Source organism: Cotesia typhae, unplaced genomic scaffold (genome assembly GCF_013202065.1).
Source record: "Cotesia typhae breed Kobodo isofemale line unplaced genomic scaffold, CoteBio_Ctyphae contig_33, whole genome shotgun sequence".
Classification (NCBI taxonomy): Eukaryota; Metazoa; Arthropoda; class Insecta; order Hymenoptera; family Braconidae; genus Cotesia; species Cotesia typhae.
The window spans coordinates 3,332,087-3,355,041 of NW_027423741.1; the positions used below are offsets into that span (position 1 = coordinate 3,332,087).

General features: G+C 32.7%; 1 protein-coding gene and 1 long non-coding RNA gene across 3 annotated transcripts in view; one reads left to right on the forward strand and one right to left on the reverse strand.

Moving 5' to 3' along the window:
* LOC141526095 (uncharacterized) overlaps positions 1 to 22,955 on the reverse strand; it is a 197,008-nt gene that overhangs the window by 123,786 nt on the left and 50,267 nt on the right. Inside the window, exon 3 of one of the 2 annotated variants that reach the window (XM_074240874.1) lies at positions 5,502 to 5,537. The exons of the other annotated variant lie outside the window; for it this stretch is intronic. Coding sequence (XP_074096975.1) covers positions 5,502 to 5,537 — 36 coding nt within the window. The remainder of the gene's footprint in view (positions 1 to 5,501; positions 5,538 to 22,955) is intronic. 2 annotated transcript variants of the gene reach the window in all.
* On the forward strand, positions 3,103 to 7,402 carry LOC141526097 (uncharacterized). Its single transcript, XR_012478961.1, has 3 exons — positions 3,103 to 3,337; positions 5,638 to 6,866; positions 6,938 to 7,402. It is a non-coding gene; the product is annotated as an uncharacterized LOC141526097 (long non-coding RNA).

Consider the following 22,955-nt stretch of genomic DNA (forward strand, 5'->3'; position numbering starts at 1 on the left):
TGTAAATTTCAATGCCCATTTTAGTGATCTGCCATCTGTAATTTCCAATACTTTTTATCCAGCTATAAATACCCATAATATATACACAAATGTTGATCCATCTGGTTAACTTAAGTTAACATTTCTCCATATAATGCTTGGATCGATATTTAAACCCCATTTACAGAATATTTATATTACTATTCCTATTTCTATTCCCATACCCTATTTAGTATCAGAAGTCTAAAGAACTGCAAGTTTTTGTTTCTGTCCTCGCTCGGGGTTCCTCGTACTTGGTACTTTGTATATTTGGGTGGTCTGATATCTGCTGGATTCACTATTTAATACCAATAAATATGATAAACCCTGGCTCGGTGATGTATATTTATAGAAACTCATACTGAAACACATCACACATGTGATCTCGGAGATTACATTCGCTTTCAAATTAAACTGACTTGCTTTTGAGGGTATATCCAATAGTTGAAGTAGAACCTCTGCTTAGCTTATACTCGAAGAAAAAATTTTCCGCGTATATTATAATATCGCAAAGAAGAAGAATCATAAATCGAGAGGACGTTTGGTCAAAAGCGTGGAAGATATGCTGATGCGGAGATAGTCTTTGCTTACGGTGTACAGTCCTCGTTGTCGCTATCTCATTTATTGTGCAGTGTAAAGGGTAAGCGTCTATAAGTCTATAAGTTTGTACCTGGTTGAAGCTCGATGCGGGAATTATAATTCTGTATGTATGTGGCGTGCAAAAGACTCTAGTCGACTCAAAAAAGAGATTATCTTAGCATTGACGAATGAATATTTATAAATTTGTAAAAAGGTATAAATAAAAATAATAAGTAAATAATTTTTTTAGCTTTGACAAGTGACGAGGGAGAAAATACTTGGAAATATATACATATTATAAATGTTGCTCGAGGTTCTTGTAAGCGGCTGGATGCTAAACGTATCAGCTTACACCTCGCGGATACCCAGATACAGGGCAACGAATTGCTAATAGCTTCAGTTGAGACCAACCTGCCGAGAACTGGTCTTTTATTCGATGGGTACACCGATTGGATTGCCACTGATCAAATACAAGGTTTTTTCATTTAAAGTTAACGATTATTTTTTTTTATTCCTCTGCGAATTTTAACTCGAATATTTATTGTATTTTCGTTTGTTAAATGTCTTTTGTATCAAATTCATACATTTGTCGTATAAGTGACCTTATCAGTCTATTTAAAGTTAGAAAAGCTTCTTAGAAAAATTAAAAAAAAATGATTTGTAACTTATACCTTGATATCCTAAAAATTAACTATCTTGTTAGGACATGATTTTGCGATCATGCGACATTTATCGGAAATTCCTAACACTATTTTGGTAGAAAATTATATGCGGACATAAATGACCCAACCAAAAAATTTTTTCGCGGGTTATTATTTATGTTATTTTTTTTATGTTTATTTTTATTATCAACTGTAAATAAAACGTATTTAAAATAGAGAAATGAATACTGTATGTATAAAACGGAACAATTAAATATAATACCCGGATTAGTATCGGGTGTGATAGATAGTATTGCCTATAGTTTATAATTTTTCTGCATACATAATATCCCGAGAATTCAAAGCACGAACAATAGAGCATAGACGACACCGAATATATCATCGGTATGCATAGCCCATGCATTGCTACTCACACTACATTCGTGTTATAGCATACTGTATAATATGCCAGCAATACAACGTAAACATAAACACCAGCTCAATACCTTACAGTACACGTAATATAACTTATATTATATATAATACCATACGCATGAATATAATATGGGCATTAATAAATCCAAGCCAAGTATTAATGCGACTAATGCATATGCTTGGAGTATTTGTTGCCCATCCACTTGTATTCACCTTTTTATTTTAACTTTATCTCCCCTCTACACCTCCAGTCAGGAGCTGAGAGCCAAGGGTTAAAAGATAAGTTGTTGCTCGCAGCCACAATGGTCACTCTGCATATCCACATATATATCTATATGGTTTTATTTCCGAGTATAACAGAATTAAATGCCAGTGGCTTCCTCTTTCAACAATCGATTAGCGGGCATTTGTTATCCCGTGATTGCTATCTTAAAAGGGTATGAAGTTTCTTATTTAACCCCCTACTGTTTACAGATTATTTTAATTAAAATACTTAATAAATAATATTAATCATGTCATTATGTTTTAGGGCCGTAAGCTTTTTTATTAATTTTTTAAGTATCAAAAACTCGTATTTCAAAAAGTGATTGGATACAATTTATTAATTTCATTTTTATAATTCAAAAAACCTGATTTATATTTATATTTAAAAAGAAAAAATTTTTTTGGAGAACTATTCATTTTTTTTTTTTCAGTAATTAGAAAATCAAATAAAAAAAATCAATGTTATCAATCACATTATCTGATCGTTAAGTATAAGTAAAATAAAAAATAATTAACAAAAAAAATAAGAAGATATTTAATTTAATAACTGTGAAGAAAGTAATCGATTAAAAAAAAAAAAAAAAAACTAAATATCAGAGGAGAAGGGGTTTCACATTGTACTGTACATAATAGACGGGTATTAAAGTACAAGTGAATAAAACAGCGAGTAGGATCAGCCGTTAGTGTTACGGGTGTAAAATAACACGCACCTGTATTGTATGAAAATAAAGTATGGATATGGATATGGATATAAATATTATTAACTTACATTTGAGCTACAAGCGTTTGTGGTTATTTAATTGCTGATTTCCCAACAATCTATAATTTTATTTCTGATGGAAATAATTACCCGACCGGTAATTGCGAGTGGAATAAAAGTTTATCATCTGAATGTGGATGTGGAGTATCTTTAAATAGAAGTGGAGATAAAAATAAAATATTTGCTACTTAAGAGTATAAATACCCCGCAAAATTTTCTCTTTACATTCATATCGTCATTAGTTTCATAAATCCGTGACATCCGCGCCTTGAACTAACGTAGCTAATCACATCTATCTCTATCTCTATCCTTGTCGGTATTCTTTCTCCGTCTATTTCCATACTATTTTTTACTCTGCCGCTCAGATACGGAGAGACGCTCCCAGTCTGTTGCCTCAACCTGACGACGGCTTCATAAAAACCACTGATTGCTCAACACGCGCGTGATTACCATCTTCATCTTGTTTATCTTTAATATTTATAAGGATATTTATATTTATATTTGTATTCATATTTGTGTTGAGATTTTTATACAGCAGCCTAGCCTCTGTTACATCAAGCGTTAAACTGTGTAATATGATTGACTACAGACCAGGTGGCCCGTTTTTACCTTGGCGTAACGTGATTTTAATTACTTTAAGGTCGGTAAAATTTTAGCTTCTATTTATTCTACTGTGTCATTTTAGAAAACTAGCTTATTATTTTATTAATGTGTCAAAAAGCGATTAATTTGAAAAAATAAATAACAAAGTATGTGCTTACCAATTTTACCGTAGTTCTTACCCTGAAGCCAAAATTTGAATGATAAGTAAAAATTAAAAAAATTAACTTGTTCAATTTATAAAAACAATGCTCACACAAGAAACTATTACCTTTATCAAAATTAATATTATCAATTTTAATGATAATTTTAATCCTAAACTAACGTTTAGAATTTAAAAATTTTTTATCGGCTCAGAAATTTATATGAAACAATTACGTGAAATTTCAGTGAGATATTGTCACTACAAATATTTTTACAACTCAGTATGTTCATAAATAACCAGCGGTATGGCAATAATGAATAGCGTATGAAGCGTAGGCCAGCGTGTACATATAATAAGTAAATCGTACGTATATACCTAAGCAAAAGAGTGATAAAGTTTATAAGATGGGAATAGAAAATAACATGAGCAAGAACAAGAACAACAAGTTGATGTAACTGATGCAATGGCAATAAAGATTATGCTGTAGTGAGGAATAAATGTTTGGCTTATCAATAATCTGAGCGTTTAAATAAAGGTGTGGCCATACTACTTCTCGGTTGTTATCTCAACAAATATGACAAACAGAATCTCAACGAGTGAATTATTTTATTGCTGCATAAATTAGAGCGCTCTTGCTCTGCAAGTTACATATTTAATAATCTCGAATATGAAATGTCAAATAAAATAATACAATACCGGGAGATTTATCGAGCCGTCGACAAAAAACTCAGAATAAAAATATCAAAAATTAAAATATAAAGTGTATCAATTTAAACGGTGACAGGTAGACATGTAGAGATTCTAAATCGACTGGTTGGGGATTGTTTTAACGCCTGACGTCGACGGTGATGCTCATGTAACTAACATAAGATGCATAATGCATGTTTACGGTATTTGCTGTATAGCTGGGTGCTATAGCTTTTGCTTGCCTATGCTGTTCTGTCGCGAGTCGAGTAGAGGTGTTGGCTTGACAATGCTCGGGAACATATATCCTCCTTGTAATATCCCAGACGCGTTTCGCACACCCAAGATAACAAAGTGCCAACTACTACACTCAACTATTTATACCTCAACTTCTTCCCTGCGAGGTATCTGCCAGTTGTCTTCGGGAGAATTACACTCCCCAGATCTTGTCTCTGATGATACACCGTTGTAAACCATTGTAATGGTAATAGCCCACAACTGCCCGATAAATCACGCCAATTCATTTCATCACCTCACCGGCACCGAGGGTTACTAATGTCCCAATGATCATCTAGATCGAATGATTAGAGGGATCAGCTAATAGAAATGGGGGGAATGATTATGAAATTTATTGATAGTTCAAAAGATACTCAATGTGAAAGAAAGTATTCTCTTTGAAATTTTACTCTTGCTTCAGAATATTAAGTTCGAATTGATCTCAGACATTTTGTTTTAGTTAATAAATTAAAGCTTCAAAATTTGCAAAAAATTTATTAAAAGAATTTTACTCTAATAAAGCATTTTTATGTTTTAAAATTTTTTTGAATTTATTTAATCTACAATATAGACAATAAAAAATTATTTTAATAGCGACTATTAAAAATTAGATTAATATTAATGCAATAAATAATTTTTAAACCAAGAAAAAATTCTTGAAACAAAAAAAATTCTCAAAGCAATTTATTAGAATAATATCCTTCAATAAAATATTTCTCCTGAATCAAAAAACTTTCTATCAACCTATTTATTATACTTTAACCATAATAATAAATATGTTCGTTCAGTAACTATAACTTTAAAAAATCAATGGAATTCAGAAAGAGAATATCGTCGATCACGGATTACCCGAGTAATCGGAGAGTTTATTGCCCGTAGAACACCCACGTTTGGCAGCAAAAGGCTCATTGCCATTGCCATCGCCATATATATCTATATAAATAACATCTGAAACAACGACACGCCTTATGACCCGTTAAATTAGCCCATCAATGTAATGTCTATACTACTCTTGTCTATAAATTATTCAAAATCCATGCACTCACTTACTAACTTGAATCTCTACTTTTACTAGTAAATTTATAAAGTATCTAATTACCAATTTGCCAACTGGGGACTCTTTGAAACCACTCACCTGAAACAGAACAAATCAATAATTTATTAGTTAATTGTACAGTTAATGTGTCAATAAAATAAATATTAAAATGATAGTGATATCTATTTCTATTGAGCAGATGCCGAGGATTCCCTCGTTACGCCCACGCAACCATTAGATATTCGAGAAGGACTTGGTTCGATGCGGGATGTAATGTAACAAACACCTCTTGCTACTCCTCGGGAGGATAAAACACGAGCAAAGTAAAATAAAGCGAAAAACAAAACCAAGACTAAGAAAGAAGGAGACGGAGGAGGAGAAGAAGATGAAGATGGAGATGAATAACAAGTCAAGTAAAAAGAGGGTGTGAGGTATATCAGCAAGTGGCTTTTCCCATGGCTATTCCCACGTGCAATCGTCCGCATCCGTCAACCCCCGTCTTGTACCCAGTATAACTTGTTGGTACACAAATATAAATATCTTACAACACAGACAAAGTCTAGTTACTTTCAGAGTACCTCGGCTTTTACTTACACGAGTACATCCCAGTACTAGTACTAGCACTGGGATGTAATGCTGTATAAGTTGAGTTAAGTTGTTGCTGTATTATTAAATTGCCCGGATATAATTTTACGTCCAATAATTTTGCTAAATTTTATACACTGATAAAAAATTTATTTTATTCAAAAAAAATTTTTTTGAGCAGAAAATTATTATAGATAAATTAAAAATTTAAATAAAATTTTTCTGCTTGATTCAAGGCAGTAAAATTTTTTTTCAAATAATTTTTGTGATATTAACCTCTTAAAAAATCCTTTGAAAGTTTTAAAGTGCAAAAAAAAATTTTTTTATAAATTTCTTTTTTTGAATTGTTTAGAAAATTAATAAAAGTTTTTATAAAGTTAAAAATTATTAACTCTACAATATTATAAATTCATCTCCTTCTTTCAGCAAGCCCATCCCATCAGCGCTTCACTTTATCGAACCATTAAGAATATTATTTAACATTTATCTTCGAACATTTCGACCATAAACCCACTGAGTTTAAAAGTCCCGCGGGTTTTATTGCCAAGATTATGTTAATAAGAATTCTCTCGAATTAAATGCCCAGTAAATGTAAATTTAAATGAAAAAATTATCAGTGCAATGGTGCAAACTATCCTTGGAATGAAGTGCCATTGAAATTCCTGGGAACATGTAACGAGAAGTACATACACGAGTGCTCTATCTCTATCGGTTGTATATTATATTTACTTATTTATACATTGAATATAAAATTCTATTCCGTGCTGAAACAGAAAGAATTGGGAAGCATAAACCGAAGCCGCGAAGTAGCAGCTGGGAGCGATAAACGTGTGAAGTGGTTAGGTGGTATTACCGCTCTCCGTTAAGAATTTAATGTTTATGCTGCTAATATAATGATACTTTTCAAATTCCAGTGTCATAAACTTTGGATGAATCATCGATAAATTAAGGGGTGGGGTGGGATTTCAAGGAGCTACCGGGTGATTACACGCTTAGACGCTAGACCAACAGTCTCGTCGCTCGGAGGATATATTTAGATCGCCTTTATTTAACCCAAGAGTCGAGTCGCCTGATGGCTTGTTAATGCTCATCATGATGATAATAACAATTAACTTAACTGGTTCAATTAGAAAAATTATGTGACAGATTATTTCCTGTGCATACATTTGCTGAAATATGGAATACTTTAGTGTATTAAGTTGAATGTTGTAGTCGAATTAAATCTCAAACTAATGATTCTATTTTTTTTTTACTTTCTTGTATTAAAGCTTTTAAATAACTGTCTTTATAAATTCGAATTATAATAAAATTAATGGTTAAAAAATTCATTGTTAAATCATCAGGTAAAATGACGAGATGATAAAAAAAAAATTTTTTTTTCAAAGACATTATAGAGAAAAAAATATAAAAAAAAATTTTTTAATAATTTCATTTTGTGATACATTATTTTCCCAAAAAATTATTTACTTCAATGAATCAATTAGTAATTACCAAAATTAAAAAATCAAAAATGATTCAACTCAAAAAGAATTTCTTAAAATGAATTTAAAAGTTAATTTTTAAAATTCTACCCCGTCTTTCCATTTCTCAAAAGAAAATATTAAACTATTGTATTATATATTTATTTCTATATAAAATATATCGATGGTCACATAAACATTGTGTGACTCTGTTGCTGATAAAAAACTGGTTAAGGTATCTTGGTGTCTATATAGGAGGGTTCGCCTGTGGAGAATATCTTAAGCCCATAAGTACAGCCGCCCCCGCGCAAGAAATATTCTCCTGGGGCGCCTTGGCTAGCTCCCGAGGCTCTTCTTGCTTGGTATGTGTTTAGGTGCTGTTGGAACGCGACTTGGACGAATCCTTAACACGGTGGAAAAACCAGCCCCGGCAATTTGTGACCGACAGAAGGTGCCAGGTATTCCTATGGGGGAATCTACACACACATGTTGATCTTTAGCAAGGAAGAGGATGCCCGCAGCCCGGTAACAAGGACAGAAATACTCTCGGCAATTGTGGATAGAACGGGACCGAAAGAATAAAACCGATTCGCAAAGTCGCACCGTTTATGGCGGCATTCAACCAAAGAGCCAGACACTCTTGTCCACCCTCTGCGCTTCATTAGGGCTTTAATGCCTATAGCTAATTCGATAAAACTTAAAAATTCCGATGTCGAGTAGGGAAGAAATATTTCTTCGGGGAAACCGTTTAAGGACTTGCGCTAAGTATTATACACCAGGGACAAACGCGCCCACAAAACAAAGAGTTGTTTACAGTATTCTGTTATAATACTCTACAAATTACCGATATAAAAACACATCCTTTTTCAAATAAAAATAACAGCCCTCTTTTTATATTTATTTATATTTACACACTTGCTTCGATTTACATTTACTGGACAGTAGGCTCCAGAAAAACAACTAATCCCATTTTTTTTATTTGAGTATGTGATAATAAAAAATTTGTTTCAATTTAACGAAAACAAATTTTAAATCAAAACATATTTTATAAAAAAATTTGGAAATACATTGACAATTTAATTATTTCATAGAAGAAAAAAAAATATTTTGACGAGTAATTTTACTAAACAGAAATCAAGTATTAAATATGAGTTGATTAATTTTTGATACTTTTTTTTTTTCATCATGTAATAATTTATATGCTATCTTGAAGTGAAAGAAAATATAATAAATTTTTTTAATTGGAATAAACGTCGAAGTCGAACAGTAAATTTAATTGAAAGCAACTAAAAGTGAATGAGACATTTGATAAACTGGCGATAGGTGTTGGATGTAACATGTATTTAATGAATAGTAATAGGCATAAAGCGTCGGATTGCGAAATAATAAAATAAACATCTTGGCATTAACATACGATGATAGACACTTTACTGTCACTAGCCTGGCTCGCAGAGATAGTAATGAAATGACGAAAGAGATAAATAAAAAATGTGAATAAATAGTAAATAAACAGTAACAGCAGGTTAGAGGTAAAGAGATTAGGGTGGCTGTCAGTATATAGTGCTTTTACACAATCATGTGGAAAGCCTGCAAGTAAACACGACGGCGCCTCGTCACGCTTTTGCAATGAGGATAAATGTAACTGCGTGACTTTTTGCTGGTAATTCATCAAACGATCTCAGCACGTAGACAACGTTTATATACTCTTGTATATCTCCACAACTCGAGAAAAAGTTTCCCTTCATGCATATTATCGTTGATGGTGTCTAGTCGCTCCTCGCTTCTACAGCTCAGAACTCAGACGTCGAACCTAAGTCTTGAGTCTAAAAAACCTTTTTTGCCAACTATTGTTTAGTTAAACTCACAAATATGAACTGGTATTCATAAATCAAATTTAACGAGAAAAAACCATTAATAACAATTAAAATTTTAGTCACTTTTTTTTAATGCTTACAAATTTTTGTAAGAAATTTTTTTTTAATTCAACGAGTAAAAATTTTATTTCCTTTATTTTGAATATAACTTTCTGAATATCTACCAATCGGTTACGTATAGCATGTACAATTGTACAATGACGATCAATAAAAGTAACGCTGTAAATATTAAAGTGAATTTGACGAATGAAAAGCAAGAAAAAAAAAGTAAATATAGTGTGAAAGTTAGTGTTTCAATAAAAAATGATAAATGAATAAAATATTTCTTGTTCTGTCCATTTGAAAGAGTTACAAATAAAGTTAACCTTCGACAGACACATTTATAGACATCAAATAAAATCTTTTTGGATAAAACAGTCACTTCGGTCATATTTAAGTTTGACGTTCGTATATCACGGAAGGGGAAATAAAATCCACATTGAGATCTCATTATATTTTTCTTGAACGAAATTATATTCCGTTGAAGTATAAAAAATAAGAAAAAAAATAACATTTTTCATTGGAATGAATTCGTTATTTGAATTCAGTATTATCATTACGTTCTCTGATGTAGTCTTTTGAAAGTGAAGCATTAAATATTCAGCAAAGAACAGTAACAGTGTACTTTCCCTTCTGTGAATTTTAGATACGGGTACCCTAATAAAAGACAATGCGTCAGAATAAAAAATAAATTGACAAACAACTTTTGCGACTAAAAGAACAAAGTACCTTTAGAAAGGGAAGGAAACTTGAATTGCGAATTGCTGAGGGTGGAACATGCTAATTTTAAAAATTGAAATTTTTCGAATTACTGAATACTAAAGTAAAGTAACATTACGCATAATGCGCGCTGTGTTCAGCTAACATAATAAAAAACTTTCAATTTGTACTTTTTTTTATTATTCATTTTCATCGTCATCCTCCGCGCAACAAAATGAATATCAGCCCGAGGATATAAAAGGGATTCACTACGTAAACTATTAATAATAATTAAAATTAAATGTACATTTAATTTTATATCAACCCTTTCTGTTTTCAAGAAGTCTCCCTTTCAAAATTAATAATTTACTTCCCCTTCCTGCTCTTTTTTCTTTTACTACTACCCTCGCTGCACTATCACTAGTAGGAAAATGACAAACTCTTAGTAAAATTCATGCGTGATTATTAATAATTATAATAATCCAATTAAATTTTTAAATTGGCTGAAACAATAAAAAAAAAAAAATTGATGAACAAAATACCAGCGGAAAAATACTCGGGCGTGATTTAACCGTCTAGATAGTGAATACACGATAAATCGAGTGTTTCACGTGGGCGTGGACTTCCCTTCCGTGGTACACGGCACATATTCAAAGTATAGAGTATAGTTGAGGGAATGAGCGGGCTAAATTACGACGACGAGTTGTTGTTTGGTTTGGTTGGGGCAAGCGCTGTTGAATACGGTTAACCAGTGCAGGTTCTTTGGTCCTGCCCTCCTCTGACCTTGGGGGACAGCGAAAGTCAGGACTTGGTCTTAGTCTTAGTCTGCAAATGCTTCATATATATTATATATAATACTACCACACAACTAGTGAGCAAAAAGAACACAACAATAATTTTATTGTTTGAGGTTAATCTGAACGCAACAAAGTTTTAAAGTATCCCTTAAAATCTATCAATCTGCGTTAATTGTCAATAAATGTTAGCTTAGTAAAATAATTCATTTGGCATTTAATATTTATTAAGTAATACGCGCTGATTAATCCTGATATGTGCTGAATAAATTATCATTTTAATAAAGAGAGATACTTTCTTGGAATTAACCACACCTTTAGATACCTGTTTCTTCCATATCTTGATTCCTCGAAATTGATGATCAAGTGGTCTTTAGTCTTTAGTCTTTATATCTTCAAGTTTATAAGGATCTTGTTTGTTACACTGTACAGGATACTAAGAGTATGTGACGGGGTTGCTGATACTTTAACACAGTAATTAACTCCATTTATTCATTAGTTTCTGTCATCGATTACTTTGCTTATAAAAGTAGCATTCACATTAAGAAATGTCACAGAGAGCTTCTGTAATTAACATATCTTGATGATTTTTATCTTTTCTTGCCACCAAACTTTTTGAAATCATGAAACTTAGGCTAAAAATTTTACCAACACCTGGCTATTGAGTTTTAACCTCTAAAATAAATTATCCTATCTCCCATAAGTAAATTCAAGTAAATACTGCCTACTTATTCTCAAGAAATTTCTAATCAAATTTGATGAGGGTCTCAATATAAAAACACAGCTCAAGCTGGCAGTATGTGAATATGGACATTATATTTACTTAATATCTTCGTATATTAAATATTTATGTTTCTCGAAGAGTGAAGGGGTGTGGAGTACTCGTTAAACTCCGTTAGAAATTACCACCAGAATATTTTCGCCTCGTAAAGATAACCCACTAGCCACTAGACGAGTAAGATTACACACAAATCACGAACATAATTACGCCACCCATGCTCGGGATTTAAAAGCTTATTTATTTTATTCGGTTATTAAAGTTACAACCATGAGAAAGTAAAGTTGACTACGTTTAGTTATTTTCATGAAAATTCTCAATGCAACATCATTTCTACTGACGGTAATATTTCTTCTATACAATACAATACAAGATGCAAAAGTTAAAAATAAATAAACAGCCCATAAAAATACAAGTAATGTTAAGAATAACGGGTTCACAGCTAATTATTCCGATAGCTAAATAAAAAGACAGTGTGAAAGAGAAATCACTCATAGTAATCGCAAATAACGTTGAGAAGTTTACGCCTACAAATATTAGCCATTGTTCTAAACTTGTTAAATTCAAGCGGAAGTTTAAAAAATTGAAAAAAGAAGAAGAAAAAGAAAAAGAAGAAGACACACTATTTTGCTCACACGCACACCACAGGCCACACAGATGTAAATGGGATCGTTATAAGTAGAACGCTAATCTTCCCACATGATCGTATGTATATCGATGATCTCACAGAAGCGATACGCCGAGAATAATATAAGAAGCTTAGCTTATCTTCATATATGAATACAGTGGATAGGTTGCGTGTACCAAACGATTATTGTACGCGATCTTTGAACCTAACCGGTATATTTGAGAACAGAATAGGATCAATGCCATGCTTTCCCGTGAGCATCACCATCGAATAATCCCTAAGTGATTAGCAAATATCAACTCCTTTGCTCTACTGATTTCATCTCTGAAACGAGTTCCCGCGAGTCTTTCTCGCGTTTATATGTATATCCACTCGATATAAACCGACCATGTGTCTGGATGTGAATTGTAGATGTATAATACCTACCTGACTTGCCCAACCGTGACTTTAATCGGTTTCTGGGAAACCCGATGCTTGGCACACTGTCTAGACAATAATAATGTCGATTGGCCGGAATCGAGGTGCAAAAACACTTTATTTGGCTGTCTACTCGTTTAATTGAGATTTTGGAGACGGGAGAGTCATTTGGTTTCTTTAATTTTGGGATAATGTTTCGTTGAGACTAAATTTTTGATTCCTTAAGCTTGGTTGTACTTTGAATTTGATTTGGGTGTAAAGAATTGGAGATACGGAAAATTGACAAGGAACATTTTTATAAAGGATTACATTTTCTCTGAAAGAAGTCTCAGAATTTTCTTTTTTAATGATAGAAGATCATTTTACAGTTAAACAACTATTGCACCGTTGGAACAAAAACAATCTCAGAAAATAAAAATAGTTTTCGTAAGTAGCTTTTACAGTGAATGTAATAACAAGCTAAAATGAATACCCAAGTAAGTACATAATGTATATTAAAGGACATATTTACATGCCGGTGGATTAAATACCGATAAAGTAAAAGTAGCAAGTTGGGTTTGATTTAATTGAGTCGTTGCTCATTGGTAAGAAGTAGGCAAGAGTCACGTTTGCCGTGTGCTATGCAGCCGATACACACTCGACAACAAAACTAAGCCGTATAGTATATGGTACCGATAGGATGCTGAAGAGCTGAACAGAGGAGAGTAGAGCAGAGTTGGCTGTGGTCTCAGCATCACAATCACAGCAAGGATACTATTAAAGGATCCGATCTTGAATATAGACGACAAAGAGAGACATTCGGTAGATATGTACATAACGAGCTGGTTGATCGTTAACGTGTGTTCTTATTATACTTGTATTGTATATTCAAATCTTTCGATTGCATTGATAAAAACAGGAGTCGTATTAGTATCGATGTCGTGTGTTTATTTATTTATTCATGCGTCCTTGGGCAAAGCCGTCGGAACATTATTTACTTTTTAACGAATATCTAATAAGAACAACAAGAAATAATGAAATCAGACACTAGACACCTAGATCGTTACTTTTTCTTCTTACTTGTTATGTTATGTTATATTATTTTATATTATATAGTGTTACATACGAGCATTCTTTTTGTAAAACAAATCGATTGTTTTCTCAGCTTACCCCCTCGGTGTTTTATCCCCATGGGCGTTGTCGAACGATCAACACGGAATAGTAATTTGAGTCGACACCATGTCGTGAAGTTTGGATCTCTGATAGTTCTAATGGCTGCTTAGTTCAAGTATTAGTATATAGTCCTTAAGAGATTAGATATAATGCGATACCAGTTTCTGTTTGTTGATTTGATCCAATAGTAATTGTGAAAAACAGTAATTTTTAATAGACATTTCCCAAAAAATAATAAATTATTTTCAATTTATCTCGATTTATGAGTCCCGACATACAAGTGTCTATTTTCATAAAAAAGAAGACATCTTAAAGAATTTTAATGGGACATTTCCCACAATGTAAAAAGTTCTAATGCTCCGAGGCTGGTAAAAATCGTTAGATCGTTTGGATGCAGACACTTTGCGATATCAGTTCATTCTTGGAGATAGAGCTGGATTTGTTAGTCGTAATGGTACTTGATACCGGTCTCGGTAATGGTAATGTAATGCTGGTTCGAATATTTCAAGCAAATCGGTAATACAATATACAATATAATATAAACAATGCAAGAAGAATGTTGACGAAATATCTTGGGGACGCGATTGTCCGCTTTAGTGGCTGTTAGATTGGTGGGAGAGCGTGAAAGACGTTCGATTCGCGTGGGAACTTTTTCAAATCGTCCATGCCAGGGTAACCCGATTATTTTTAACTTTTTAATACTGCCGATCAAATCATCGATCGTGATGTAATTTGTTGGATGGGAAAATTCAGTGGAGATTGGGCAAATACTTTAGATAAACATTATTGGGGTACATTTAGTTAATGTCATATTTATTATTGTCAGTTTGTTAATATCATGTTTGTAATGTAACAACTCTTTTGATGGTTGGGCAATAGAATTACGATGATGACGATCAAGACAATGATGATGGCGATGATTATTGAAATTTATGTTCCGGATAGTTTAACTTAAACACTACGCCGTTTAATGATCAACAAAAGGTGGTCCAGGGTGCGGTATTTCGGGCCAATTAAAAATAACGATTCCTCCGGCCCAGGAAAGAGAGAATGCAAGACATGACCGGCCGCTGTTAACTGTTAAGATAGCTTCTGTTGGTATGGGCGTAATAATAATTTTTAGTTGTCTGTTTTTTTTCTCATTAAAATCATGTGGAGGGTAGTGACACTATGCTTGAGTTAATGTTCCTCAAGGACACCTGTTGGATTATTTATACCGTACCTGCAATTGTTGATATTGATGGTTGTCTTTCGACACTATTCAATACTTCATTATTTAATTATCGAGCTTTTCGCAAAATAGCTGAGCTAATAAATGAAGTTTATATGCAAATGTGTGTTCATTAATTATGAAATAACTTATATTAATGTTAATATTAATAATAATAACCTGTGAATATTTATATGTACACGCGATAGGTATTAAATTATATAATTATCGACTCATCAGACATCAGACATGAAATTAATAATTTGCTTAATTATTTTCTCAGCTCCCTGCTTCTGATGTTATTAATAATTAATAAAAAAAAAATATAATGATAAATGTGTCAATAATTACACAGACACACGATTAAGTAGTTATTATTGCAAACAAATATTATTTTTTTTTTTTTTGCAATCAAGTTAGACTTTTCGTGAGATTAGTGATGCACTCATAAGTGAAGGAAAAGCTGCTGCTGTTACGCAAGATGATCTTGTAGAGCAACTTTGAAGCACATTTGTGAATTGACTGAATAATTTTATATTTGATTGTATTTGTTAGTTTCTTGTGCAAAAAAAAAATTACTCTTGATGAATTTTTTGAAAATTTTAAATTAATATTTTGAAACGAATTTTCTCACAAAAATATTTTAAAAGAACATTGACTCAAATTATATGAATTTTTTTTTCTTTCGTTATAAGAAAAGGTATCTACAATAACGACACTCTGTACTTAGCAGCTAATGTTCACACAAATAAACATCTACAAGTTACCAAGTACTCACACGGTAAATAAACGGGAGTCTTCTGATCTGAATTACACCAGCAAAACTAAAAAGATCCAAGACCCGACCCCCTACTGTTGCATTGTGCACTCTTAGTCTTTTATTTAAATCGTAAGAGTTATCATGCATGTATAAGGTATCAGGAATGAGTGTGTAGTATTTGTAGTATGTAATGTATAATGGACCAAGATGCACACTCCTTAGCGTACAGAGCAATTAGGAATTTAAATTCACGTTGATCCCAATTTGGCATTAAACGGAGTGCCGATCTCACGTGAGAATCTTCGCAGTTGTAAACTACTTGGTGGTTTATAGACTTGACAGCTTAAAATCCACATTTCAAAATACTTTCCAATGTAAGTGTGTAGTCAGTATTTTACAAAATAAAAAACGTCAATAAAATAAATATTATCTTTATCTTTAAAAGGACATTTTTAAGTTTAAGAATTCACCGATCTTACTTTTATTTCTCAAACCATTTTTATCTGATTCATTATTTTAGTATCTGTGATAAAGTCGTGACCTTATTCCCATTCGCAGAACCGCAATCCTTAATTTACTGGCCGCGAACTAGCAATTTGCTAAAATAATCGTCATAACGCTGAATAATGTATCTTCGAGGCATCTAAGTGCTCAAGAATGTCAATGTAGAGTAGTATAATCCAAAATGTGATAAATTTTTATGTTAGATCTTCTAAAATTCTCTAAAATTAAGTTTATTTTAGAAAAAAGGGCCAATTAAAATAAAATTTCCATAAATAAGTATCAAATTTTTTCGAGATTCAAACATTTCCGTAACAATAAATAGAAAACAAATATAAGAAACTTTCGAATAGAGCGCCCACGCCTAGGAATAGTCACTCTATATAACTATATAACACTATGTATATCTAAGTTGGCCTACTCTCGTACAAATAGTTATATTTATATATTGACTGCGACTATCAGGTTATATTTTAGTAAGGACAGTTTGAATACTGACTCGCTAGCTAGGTTGTCACCTGCCCGTACTGTCCTTACACTAGATCTCGATGCAGAAACTCTCACTATTATCCAGCTCGAGCTCCAGCCAGGGAGAAAACTATTTTATAACATCCGGATTTATTTATAAAAAAAAAAGTCTCGTATATTTACACACATTTAGCGCCATTAGTTATAAAACTACATTGAGCTGTAGCTCGACAGTAGCAGGGGGTTGCCGGTTTGCTGTCCGCTGTCCAGCCCAACACACTCTTCGTCGTAATTTCCGTCGGCTATTATTTTATATCCCCACATGCTTGAACACTGTACTGGCTCTAATTAGGTGTCATAAATAAAATCTCACTCTTTATTTATTTATCTTCCACAATCACTGCCATTACTTTGTTAAATTATTGGTTATTATTTTTTACCCGCATTATTATTAAAAAATTTAATAAATTACACCGGTTTTATGGTTTTACGCGTCCGTATATATTTATTAATATTAACTCTCGTAAACGATCAAATAAATAACAAAATCTCCAACTGCAAATGATATCCATTTGTAATTGCAATTAGCGACTGGGATGTTGATGGTTAAAAAAGAGGTAAAAAATTTTGAGATTTTTTTTTTTATTGGGAGCAGTCTGTAGTGTGTAAGCCCGATCTTCGGACCGTATGGCTGTTGATTCACATGGAGGAAGGAACATAATTACGGAGGATATCCAGGCCAGACCAAATCGATCATGGGCGTCGAACGGTCGTGAAGAAGTTCTGGGTTCCCAAGCCAAGAGACTTCAATCTGAGTATACATATATATACGTATCTGAGTAGATATAAGACCTCCTATCTGTTCTGTATATAGTACATACACACTTCAGTATGAAGTACTATATACTACACTGTCTAAAGTAGATACGATCATTAGTTATTCTCTGAAAGCCTCTCGCACTTTTAAAACTCTATATAATTAGCAATTATATCTTTAGACTTATTTTACCGCATCCGGTTTATATCCCAGACAATACAATAGAATTAAACTAAATATTACTTTCAGCTAACTGTCCAACAAATTAATATCTAGGGCTTTTGATTTCAAACTGATAAATCTTATGACTTATGAGTTATGTTGGTGAAATCAAAAAACATCTTACAATTTTTTTGTTTTACTAAGCTGAAATTTTTTTTTTAATTAACATTCATAGTTTATTGAAATTTACTCATATGAATTTTTTTTCTAAATTTTTTTGCGTGAAAATAATTATCTTGGTTGAAACCAAATTTTACTTGAACCAATAATTAAAAATCATTTAGATTATAAATTTGACAATAAGTTAAAAAATACTCGCTGTTTTCTTCTGCAATAGTTTCCATCTCCGAAACAAGGTGAGCCAACTATGTAAAACAAAAAGTGAAGATTGGAGATGGTTAAGAAGAAAAGGGTTCTCTTCTTGGTATAAGTATGACATCTAGCAAAGCAGCAGTCACTAACGAGCTGGCTGGTGTGCATTCAACCATCCCAAGTCCGAGTAACCTCCTGAGCAGAGAATCCCTTTGGGTAGTTATACTTGTACTTGTACTTCTGTGTGTGACATACAGCACAGATGAGGAATTTCGACGTGGAAGCTGAGCTGGTGTTACCTCTACATATAAATATATATATATATATACATAAATCTGGTGAGTAGCTTCATCCAAACAGACGCTACGCTGACAACTTTGTTAGCGACGCGCGATAGAAGATAGAGCCTCCGGGTCCACGTCGTGTGCTGGCGATCATTTAATCGATTCCGGCTCTAATTTACTCTGTACTCTCCAATATAAAACAACTATCTCTATTTGATTTTTTTTTTAAGTATTTAATTCAAGAACTTAAAAAAAAAATTACTGATTTTTTAAATCAGTCTAAGTCTAATGTGCATTTTTATTATTTATTTTTTATTTTAAAATGAGAAGAATCGAATAGAGCAGAGTCGGTAATTAACGATTCATCGAACGATCATTCAATGGAGGCTTATCTCTAGATAAATATCTGAGCGGAGATGAATAGACAATGGCGGACTATTGGCTGCGACAAGTCCTAAAGGTGCCGCCGGTGTAATGTGTGTTTCTTGAGAGTAAGGAGTACAGTCTAGATGATTTTTCATAACCGGTACCAACAAAAGGACATTACGGAGATATTATCGGTATTGCTAAATATTCCTGGCATTGAATTAAATTATTTATTTATTTTTTTATAAAATAAGAACAAAAAAAATTTGTACAACGGGAAGTGCGTTACGCATTTAATTTGAAAGTTTTAATATAGAGATCGAGATTGAGATAAAGGTACAACAAGTCCCCTTACTGCCGATCTACTGATCTAATCGACTGTAACCGAATGATAATTTTTTTTTAATGGACAATTAGAGTAACTAATAGACTACTATGCCAACAGAAAATAACTCGGTCAGCAAACGAGTGGGCGTGTAAGTGGTAAACGCCTTTGATTTATACTTATTAGATATTAGATAATTTTTTTTTTGTTTTAAGTTATAATAATAATAATATGAGAAAGCGATTTAAATTTCATTTCACAAGTTGATTTTCTCTGACACTTAAATGTTTTATTTTCTAGTCTTAGTATAATAACAATAACAATAACAACCGTATTGCACGAAGTACTCAAAATTTACATTTATATAGTCTGTCAGTTGCTGGAGGGAAATCCTTCTGTTTACCTACTCAGCGATCTGAGGTATAACCCAAAGCCACTTGTAATTTTAGATAACACCTTCAGGTTATTTTCCCCCTTTTTATTTCTGTTTATTTTCGCTAGGCTTTGTGTAAAGGCATTAAACTGCAAGCAATAAAGTATCAGGCGTTTCCAGTAGAATTTTTGTTAATTATTTACTTATTTCTGATTTGAGACTAACAGATACAGTAAAATTGAGAAGGACTCATTTTGTAGATAATTGAATTTCCCACAAAAAAGGTTTCTTATCATTTTTTCGTATTTTTAATATTTTATTAAGAATTGGGTCTCAAACTCCGAAACATTTTTATCCTTACGATAAATTTTTTAATCTAAGAAGTTAAGAATAAAATAATAATTAACTGCGAAATTATAGCAGCTGTTCCTGCGTAGAGAGAGAGCACGTGTTACGTATTTTACATTAATAGCAGTAATTATCATGCTCAACAAGTGAAGTATTATTAATGTGTGTATAATAGTAAAGCACAGAAAGTAAAGTGTTTAAGAGAATTAGTCAGTGGAATTTTTACGACATCACGTCTTTTATTTAGCCAAGCTCGATGAGAGAAATGACGACTGACCGCATGTACTTAGATTAAATTTGTTTTCTCTTTTGCGGGAACGCCTTTACCACACACGCCTGTAATGTATACACACGAGGAAAAATTTAAGCGACACAGATTGCTGTAAAGTGGAATTTGCGGTAAAGGGACAACTGATTCAGGCACCAACCATCAAACGTTAACGTTGTAGTTGCCAACAATTCCGTCTCTGTTTTAGTCTTAGAATAAGATTCTAAGACCGGCAAGGTCTCATTACCCTTACTTTACTTTAGTTTACCTCACCAACTTAAATAAAACCTTACTTGTGCGCTCACAAACCGAGCTCATTACCTTCGATACCACAAACAGGGCAAAAGCTACTCGGGAAAAATATTCTTTACATTTTAATGTTGTCTTTATAGTTTAGGTTACGCAGTTCTATCAACTACTTAAAAAATAAAATAATAATAATAATAAGAATCAATTTATAATTCTTCGTAGTTTCGCAACGCCCTACAGGGACATGTAACTCTTCAGAAAAAAAACCGCAGTTATTTAAAAAAAACATAAGAAGTTGCACAAAATGTAAAGGAGGAATAATTAATCTCAACTACAGGATAATATTAATTAACATTCACAAAGTAAAGGCTTAAACCACAATTCGGATATAAGAAAGTGAGCGTGTTTGATTTATTACTCTTGATACTTTTATTGCAGCGATAGTTGTAAACATTTAACGATTTGTGTTGACAATTTGATAGCCGAGAACCGAGGTGGTTATCTTTCGATAAAAATTCTTCTAAAACAATTAAAAATTACAGCACTTAACGTCCAAGTTATGCGTAATAGTAATAGTCCCGCATTAAATACCCAACGGTTAGAGAAAACATGCCCTCTTACTCTTGTATCTTACATCTATACTAGTAGCTACTCTGATTACCGCGTCCGCGACTCGCGATTGTAACACAGGAGCGTCGAAAAATCGTAATTGGATCGAGTACGAGCGCGTTGTACGAGTAATTACGCGTAAGTGCCCTTACCCGCCGCCCATTCCGGTGTTTGTACATAACATACGTTCGACTTTATGGAATATACAGTAATAGCAATATATAATAAGAATAATAAGAGCAGCTTAACTAAAAGTTGCGTATATTCGAGATTCGAGCAGAGCCAATACGTCCATAATGCGCGATACGATTTAGATTGCTACAAGCATAAGTTAAGTGTAAGCGCTTACTATTACGGTAAGTGAATGCAAGCACTATTGTATCAACGCTGATATGTTATGTTTAGTTATGTTATGTTTTGTTATGTTATGTTATGTTATATATCTATATAATCACCATGTTATATATCTATATAATCACCATATGTGTGTATATGTGTATATGATATGAGTATGAGTATGAGTGTGTGGTAAACAACTAAAGCATAGAGCGGAGTCGTGTAGGCCTTAGGCACGCGCGTTCTTACCTACTCGGTAATGGCTTATTTCCTTGTTTGTCAATCCCAGGATAATCTTACCGGCTACGTACTATATGATACACACTACACACTCCAAAGCATATACTTGTGCATTAGTCCTCGCTCCATTGTCATTGTTTACCTACATATATATTTCATAAAGCCAACAACCAGCCCTTCGAGGGCTTCTGATTTACTGGCTGGGGACTGAATACTTTATTTATTGCTGATGCTGATACATTTTTGAAGAGAAAAATTATTTTTTATTGATACCCATGAAAAAAAAATTTTTTTTAAGAAATTTAACTTGGTTCAAGAATTTTAATCTCAAATCAAGTTAATTTTCATCAGTGTAATCACTAATAATTTTTTTTACCAACAAAATCTCATAAACCTCTAAAATATAAAAATTTTATATTGATTTTAATACTGACAAATTTTAATTTTTTGAATCGTTAAAAAAATGATCCTCCAAAATAAACGAAAAATTAAAAACTGCGGTTGCGCAAAAACAAATTTAATTATACTGTATTAAAAAAAAAAAACCGGTGAAGAAAGTGTATGAACTCTTTGAGTTAGCACAGTGGCATTGACTCTCTAATTACGTTCTCAAGTGTACGCAATAGTGCTTACTAACGCAGCTTCACTAAAAGTATCTCATACTTTAAAATTTTTCCTCTATGTTTTACCGTCTACATCCTCTACTTTTATTTCTTTTTGCTTTTGCTCTTTTGCTCGATCTTTTCGTTTTAATTTTTTTAACCAGCGAGCTAATATAATATAAGTATAATATTTGAAGCGGTCAATCGAACCGAAAAACTTGGCTATTTTAACCGGATCCTCGGTTCGATGCCCGATGAAGTAACGGGTTCTTGTTAAATTTCGGTCGAGTGACTAGAAATATTTTCAATAAAAAATTTATCTGAAATAATTAATTGCCAAAATATATATTATTTTGCGTTAAATAATTGTTACAATAATGAACACAAATTGTTGTGATTATTGTTATTATTATTTTTATGGAAGTAGTAAGCAATAAATAACGCGTTAAAAAAACACATCACACCATTTAAATCGATATAATTGTATTTACTTACAATAAATATTTCCGAGTACACCCACGTGGTGTTAGAACCCAGAGCACATTTCTCTTATACACACGTAAATACTCACACTTAATTATATACTTGACTGCCAGAACTGCCAGCTACTGCGGGCGAGGCTCGAGTGAGCGATAGTTTTCTGCTTACCACCTATTCTATTCTATTCTACTTCTATTCATACAACTCACCCATAGATACAATATATAGACACAGAGATGGAGATATAGATGTATATGGATGTGTATTTTGTAATTGAGTATCAGTGTAGTTAGTTATAACAGCAACAGCAACCGCGGTGTT